Source organism: Athalia rosae, chromosome 2 (genome assembly GCF_917208135.1).
Source record: "Athalia rosae chromosome 2, iyAthRosa1.1, whole genome shotgun sequence".
Lineage (NCBI taxonomy): Eukaryota > Metazoa > Arthropoda > Insecta > Hymenoptera > Athaliidae > Athalia > Athalia rosae.
This window is the reverse complement of record NC_064027.1, coordinates 6188844-6196587: the sequence shown is the minus strand read 5'-3', so window position 1 is coordinate 6196587 and position 7744 is coordinate 6188844. Positions and strand designations below refer to the sequence as shown.

General features: G+C 42.2%; 1 protein-coding gene across 2 annotated transcripts; it reads left to right on the top strand.

Moving 5' to 3' along the window:
* Positions 1-5537: 5537 nt before the first annotated feature.
* Positions 5538-7541, top strand: LOC125499864 (juvenile hormone acid O-methyltransferase-like). Of its 2 annotated transcripts, none has more exons than XM_048649863.1 (5): positions 5538-5904; positions 6010-6181; positions 6553-6685; positions 6780-6927; positions 7011-7541. In XM_048649863.1, exons 1-5 carry the CDS (start codon positions 5718-5720, stop codon positions 7205-7207), a joined length of 837 nt encoding a protein of 278 aa, XP_048505820.1. In that variant the 5' UTR covers positions 5538-5717; the 3' UTR covers positions 7208-7541. The 2 variants fall into 2 exon arrangements, with proteins under 2 accessions (XP_048505820.1, XP_048505821.1); XM_048649864.1 differs by having other exon boundaries at positions 5663-5900.
* Positions 7542-7744: the final 203 nt, after the last annotated feature.

Below are 7744 nucleotides of genomic sequence, written 5' to 3'. Positions count from 1 at the left end.
AACGGTATATGTATACAGAACCTGTAAACAAAAAGCCATTAAGCGTATACAACATAAGATTGTTCGTACAGAACTAAAAACCTGCACATTCACCTGCACCACCTATGTATTTGTATTCATAACGTTATGTATGAAAAGTTTAAATTGATCGGATTATATCCAACTAAACTTACGTATATACTTAAGTACACATTCTTGATTTAACTGCAATACGATTTTCTCGTTAGATATACGAAAGTTTCAACTACGGGCAGATAACAACGTCGCGTCCTCGCGTATGGTAATACATGAATCGGGCTAAAAGTTCACTCTAATAGCACCAAACTTGACGCGACGTTGAATAAGTTACACCATAGATATAAAAAGGAAAAAAAAAAAAAACTGAAGAAAATAAGAATCAAACGATCGCTTGCGCGCGATCATTTTTCTATCAATCCTTAAGATCGGGTGAACGCCCTGGCCTACTCGGGCAGTAGTCCAAGGCCGAAGAAAGATGAGGATGCATAGAGAGAATATTATATAATGATAATCTTTCTCTACGAGTTACATCCCAACCACTCGACCGCATCCGGAGTCGGAGTCTTCTACGATTTGTTTTTCTTTTTTTCATTTTACTTTTCCTCATTACGATATGCAGCGCTTCGTGCTGTCTATATATCTGTATATACACATATCTGTGAAACAGGAAACGATTTATACAGTAATCAACGCAAGGTATTTATATACGTGAAAAGAATTCCACCGGGGGAGAACGCGTTTAATCCATACGGGCCTACTCGATCGCAATCTCGACTATTTGGTATTTTTTTCGAAATTTTTTTCTCCATTCAGGGGACGAGGGGTGTCGGTGTTTCCAGGGTAGATCGCGGTGGGTTGGTGCGTCGTCGTCGGAGTTTTACGCTACTGGCGTTCCCGGTGCCGCCGGTGGTGCTGCTGCTCGCATCTTGAGCAAGACGTATCGACTCGGATTTTTTCCAGGAGTCATTTATCAAAGCCTGCCTTTTCTGCTCTTCCTCCTCAACCTCCGCTTTCTTCTCCGTCTCCGTCTCCTTCTCCATCTCCAGTTCCGGCTCCGCGGAGCTTCGCCCTCGACTCTCATCTCTGGCACTCGATACACCCGCGCGACTATACTCTAATGTATAACTATGTACGGTATCGCGTATGTACGCGGCTATGTACAGACGTAGCTCTGCGTGTGCGATATGTACACGAGGGGCGGGGGGGTAAGGGGGTAAGGGGGTAAGGGGGTAAGGGGGTAAGGGCTACAGATTCGCCTGAGAAGCCGACTATACGGTCACGGGGGCAAAGCGCGGCGAAGACGTGGCGAAGGAATAAGAAAGGCGAAGGAAAGAAGTAGCGCCGAGGCGAGCGTCTATCTATCATTGCCTCGCACGCCGACATCCATCTTGTACGGCTTCGGGGTCTGATCGACTATATCGGATGCTTGCGGTGTACCCCGCTCGTGCGGAATCAGTACCCCCACCCTATGTCGCACACACCGGCGAATAGTTAGTATAAAAAATAACGAAAACGTCGAATTTCGTTCGAAATGGATATCAATGAATGTAGAAATATAAATATGACGAAGTAATTTTGAAATGTTTGCACAGACGCGGATTCAGAATCACATATATATATATATATAGAGTAGGTAGGCATACTCTATAGTATTCGCGTGTTATATTTGTAGGGTGTCACAATATATGTATTTGATTAGGCGAGGTCTGTGCGTTTGTTTCACCCGCGATTGTGTATGGAGTGTGTCGACGCATACGTAAATATATGGTATATATATATATATGTATATTATATAGGTGTACATACAAGGTCCGAAGAGGCTGAGAGACCGCTGCAGATCCCTCGAATACGACTCGCCCGAAAGGCAAATACCTCCTAATAATACGAGTGTCCTGCACCGGATAAGATGGTCCTTTCCGATTGCGGGATATACTATTTCATGCAGTATATACATAGAGATACATCCCTATACACAGAGGCTCAGATCCGGTCAAACTCATAATCAAATTGATATGACGAGAGATGGTGATTCCGACGATGGATCTGATGAAGAAAAAACTTAATAGGCTAATATTGGAATAAAACGAAGGCAATTCGGAAAATGGAAAAGTAAGGTTTTGAGATCCTTCGCAAATTTAATGAAACTTGTTCTCGATTCGCAGCCGACTTTTAAGTACACATACCGTAGAAGATGGATATTTGTTTTTCAAAAAATCTAGCTCTAATGTCAACGGTAACACCCTGTACGTATCATAATGTACGGTACATATACCTATACAGCGACACGTCTGCGATACCTCCTAGGTATATAGGCAACTAAGTCGCCCTCTAGTTCTAAACTTCCATCTCTATGAACGTAGAACTGCAAATTGTTATTGAATTTCAACTCCGTCAACGCCGCGAGGAGAGTCGCGTCTCCCGTATACCTAACCCTTGAGAGCTTCCTTCAACCCCCCGCCGTATACAATATGTATAACCTTATATATATCCCTATACCTAGGTAAAACTCCCCGCACCGGTACAGGTGCGCTCGTTCAAACCCTTTTTTCATCGATTCGACGAATTCGCGATCCAACATCAACGGTATAATGCAATCTGATTGCCAGCAAAATTCAGAACTAAAAGTTCATTTTTTTCTCAACGGTGCGATGTGCAGGAGATAAGAAAAAAGCTTTCCATGTATAAATTGCAGTTCTAAAATCGCGAATTTCACATTCGCGTTCCCCGATCATTCGAGCCGAATCGATTATCGGGTGTACCTGCGGATACGAATCTGGGTACATGAGGAAAAAGTAGGTATCGATATCGACTGACGAGGTGCATAATAATCTACGAAAAGAGGAAATGCGAGAGAGAGATATGTTCGTAGGGAATGTGGAGGAGGAGGAGGAGGAGGGGAGGAAGATGCAGGGAGGAATGAGTCGAGGAGCCGCACCTGCAGAAATTCCTCCCCGCGAGTCTGCGGCGCCCGTTTTGCGAGGAGTTGTGTATACTATAGTTGCGGCAACTCCAGGTTTCCGGTTCGTGTAGCCGACGCCCGGGAAGTGCTATAATTATTAATCAAACATATTGGCAATACCTCCTCCCGTGCCAAGGCGAGTTATAACGCGCTTGTATAGAGGTAACCAGAATTCAAATTGTTTCTCATATCGTGGGGAAACTTTATCCCCATTTCACATTTCATTCCACTGATTATCCTCTGCGCTCCAAATTTTAGTCCTTCGAAGATTTCTGAAAATGAAAAAACGACGTACTGATAAAAATAGACAATCCGAAAAAAAAAAAAAAAGGACGTTGACGCATTTTCCATCGACGATTAGCCGTAGAGGGGTTGAATCTTGACGGACTTTCCAATTTCAACGCACGTTGGAAATATGGCCGAAAAATTTCATACACCTGAATTAATCGAGATTTTTAGTTAATCCGTCGAAACAATTAGTGGAATTTATTTGTAAGGAATAATTTTTTGTTCGTACATAACTTGTGCAGTGAATTGGATATCACCGAAATTCCACATGCCCTCCCCCCCCCCCCCCGTGCCCCCCTCCTAAAAATTCCTGGAACACCGAGCCATGAGAATCATTCGCGCGGGACTCGCGCACCATCTCTCTACCCTAGGTTAGTTAAGCCGGCCCGAGCAGGGAGCAAATAGGTCATTCAACTCGTCCAACGAGTTTTGGGCCCTTTAAATTTGGTCCCCCAGTCTCCGCGGTCCCCCGACCAACCGGCTCTCTCCAGGTTCATGACCTCACACAAAATAGACGGTTCTAATGGTACCCCGAAGCGTTCTTCGCCCTTCTTTCGCTCCTTTATTTTTGCCTCTGTTTATTCTTACTATGATTATTATCCTTCTTCATTTTCCTATCAGGACGAGCCAAGAGAAAGAACAAGACTTCGTGATATTTCGAATCGACGCGACCTTCGAGAATTCATAATGTCGTTATCTTTACTCCCGAGCAACCCGCTTTTTTGGCTCAAGATTTTTCATCTACGGATAAACAAGTCCTGCGCAATATTTTAAGGAGAGCAACTGTAACTCAGGGTGAATTTCGGTCGACCTTCGGCCTCTGGGAGATGAGAAAAACAATCGGGAATTTTCGTTAAAAATTATTATTACACACGTTCTTGACCGAGTGCGGCCGAGCGAGGCGATATATTTATTCAGTTCAGGGGGTGTGACCGTGTAATGGGAAGGTTGACAACCCCTTTTATACGAGGCGTCGAAAGGACCGTGACCTTACCTAAAAACTTTCCTAATTCCATCGTAACCGGAAAATCTGGTTCTCACTCTTTTCCTCCGCTGTTGTAAGTGCGGTCATCACGAACCGGCGCCCGCGACAATATCTTTTCATTAAGTTTGTCCTTATCCTTGTCGAAATCGTATCACCCATGGGCTCTATTGCCCGGGAGCCGCACGAATTCGTCCAGCTATTGTCAACCGTCCTCTGCGTACTCCTTCGATTTCTTCCGACCGTTCCTTGTTTTTTTTCACCCGACTGGGACTCGGCTTACATTTATTTTTACGGACCTACCGGATGATACCGATCTTGAAAACAGATCAAGTTTGGAAAATATACGTGTTTGAAGTTTAAACCCGAGGCGCCAAGGATGGACGAAAATAGCAATGGAAGGTTCACCTCTGACAAGATACTCGATTCAACAATACCTACGAGTTTATTTGAATCGAAGACGACAATGCCATTGGTCCATATTCTTTTGTCATCCGATAACGCTACCCGCGTTTTGTGAATTCTTTTTCTTTGTATTTTTCCTTTTCTATCTGACATACTGAAGACGTGTGCTTTTTTTTCTTCTTGCAGCAGTGCGAACCGATATTCAATATAATATTTTTCGGACTCGTTACGGATTAAATTTAGAAAATGAATAAATCACCGCATTTCATATTCCAAGAGAATAAAATTTTATATCATTTTTCGTCATATCCCAGGAATACTTGTTTCGTCCTTTTTGTTTTTTTTTTTTTGATAATGTACCTAAGTTTTATAAGGCGTGCATCGGTCGAGTTTGGTATTTCTTATTCATGGCAGTTGATGCGTCGTTATTTCGGGAAAATTGGAAAACATAAAAGTAGATTGTAACACGGTGGAAAATAAGAGATGAAAAAATAAGTCCACGAAGCATAAATTATTAATCTCGAATTCTCGCGGGGCGCATCTTTTACACGTTTCATTTTTTATTCTCATATCTTATTAGTTGCGATGTGAGATAATTTTATTTTTCTCAACCCATACAAAATGGCGGTTGGAGCGTCGACGGCGAAACTTAACGTGGCAACGAAATAAAAATACAAACCCACCTGTCGTTAGTGCGAAAGAGAATTTCGGCATAACCCACGAGATTCTAGGGGCTGAGCCTGGATTTTTTTAATCAATACACTCATTTGTTTTTGTTTTTGTTTTTTTGTTTTTCCATTCTACAATAAAAGTGAAGCAGTAAAGAAAAGGTGAAATTTAGGACGAGGAGTATACCGGGCTATACCTGGACCGCGGAGAGGTGGCAGTCGGGACTATATAAATCGAAAGAAGACCGAAGAAGTTACCAGTTCGAGATTAAGCAACGAATTAGAGGGTCCTTGAAGGTCCCCGGTATTCGAGGCATAGATAACCGAAAGGTTTATCGATCAGCGTCCCTTGCCGTATCTCGAAATAAAAAAATTTGAAAGATCATATATTAACGTAATGTACAAGCCCGCGGTTTACTCGTCGGCGAACGATTTGCAACGTCACGATGCCGACGATATCTCTGAGGAATACGGGGACGAAATTGCTGAAATGTCAGGACGATGTCTCGACATTGGATCCGGCCCTGGGGACGTTGTCATCGATTTTATTCTGCCGAAGTTAAACCCAAATGCTACCATTGTATGTAAGTCTCGACACTCCAGTTCGATCTAAGTTGTATTTATCTGTGACAGAAAATTTTCATTTCTCACAAACGCGATCGTTATCAAAACTCAATAATGCTGTACAGGTTCCGATATTTCCGAGCCCATGGTCAATTTTGGAAAAGAGAGGTACAGGGATAATGGTCGACTGTCTTTCGTCAAATTGAACATCGAGGCCCCGGATCTACCCGAAGATCTCATAGGACAATTCGATCACGTCACTTCGTTCTACTGTTTACACTGGTGTCAAGATATGCGGTAAGATCACAGATTTTCTAAAAAAAATGGGGCTTTTTTTTCAACTTGTTAGCGAAATTCTGTTAAAAATTTTTTTACAAAATTTCCTCGTCCGCCATTTCACATACGTTAATAGTACGGGTTTGAAAGAATCGTGGGACAAGTGGGCCTGGGCGCAGGTTTTTTCTTTGTTCAAAGCCCCCAATCGGCAAATCGTAGATACGAAGAGTGCAAGCAATCGTCTTCAGAGTTTGCTTAACAAATTTTCAGGAAGTAATAGAAAATTATTTGCGAATGATTCGAAAGATGGAATGCGCGGAAATATTTTTCACGGGAAGGAATCTACAGATATACTCATGAAATAAAATGTGTCGTTTAATTTACGTTTTCAGCCAAGTATTCAAAAACATCTTTCGGCTACTCCGACCCGGAGGAACAACCCTCTTGGCTTTTCTGGCCAACAATCCAGGCTTTTATGCCTACGAAGTCTTGGCCGCCATGCCGCGCTACCAACCCTACATGAAGGTGACTCTTATTTCCTGAATTTCACTCAGTCTCTCGTTCGTTAAATAAGGAGTTTTAAGTTTCGATCTTTTTACTCTTTTTTAACGACCCGCAGGACGTGGAACGTTACATCCCGGTCTTCCAGCACACCGACCGTCAGCGCGAAACGTTGAAAGCTTTAGTGAAGGACGTGGGTTTCGAGGTCCACCACTGCAGTCGTAGAGAGAGGAGCTACATTTTCAACAGTCCTGATATACTCAGCAGTGAGTTTCATCCTCCCTTTTCTCTTTTATTTTGTTCTCGCAGGAACTTCATTCGCGACGTCAACGATTGTTCGTTTTTTCAGAATACATATTGGCAGTGAATCCATTCATCGAACGGATGCCTACCGACCTCAGAGAAGATTACAAAAAAGATCTAATCAGAGAAGTTGCGAAGCAAAAAATTATTTTCAACAAGAATAACAACAACGAAAACGAATACAGTATACTTTCTAGATACTACCTCTTCATAGTTTACTTGAGGAAACCCTTAACGAAATGACGTATCGCGATAGCTGTGACGTGTGAACGATCGTAATATGTTCATCAAGGTCCATTCATCACCGCAGTAATTATATTCACATGTTATCATATCATATAGATTTATCTAAGTGCATAGAATTATTTATCAAGCAATGACATGACTAGCCTAGTTGTCGGAGTTCGCAACAGTCGATCTTACATACATAAACATAAACTTGGAACTTGACATTAGCATATCGTGTTATCTCATGTGTGGGAATATGTATAGTTAACGTTTACCCATAGGATAAAATTGTATCGAATTTATAACAGATGCTATGAAATTGAGTCGATAATAAATTTTTTAATGCGTTCGTAAAGTTTTGCTGCAATGGTACCTGGAGTCGAATTGACACCCTTCTAATTTCTCTAAATCAACAAATGGTGTCCGTAGATCACCACACTGTGCAACTGGACAACCTGCACTTTCGAAAGTTCCCGGACTGGTCAAAAGTATTTTTATATTTTTGGTAACTCATTTATTTATATTTTTTCACGACGACTGCATGTCGGTTGC

Excerpts from the sequence above, each read along its gene's own strand:
- LOC125499864 (XM_048649863.1), top strand. The coding sequence starts at position 5,718 with ATGTACAAGCCCGCGGTTTACTCGTCGGCGAACGATTTGCAACGTCAC. Across the intron at positions 5,905-6,009 it reads CCCAAATGCTACCATTGTAT|GTTCCGATATTTCCGAGCCC; the intron begins GTAAGTCTCGAC and ends AATGCTGTACAG. Across the intron at positions 6,182-6,552 it reads CACTGGTGTCAAGATATGCG|CCAAGTATTCAAAAACATCT; the intron begins GTAAGATCACAG and ends TTACGTTTTCAG.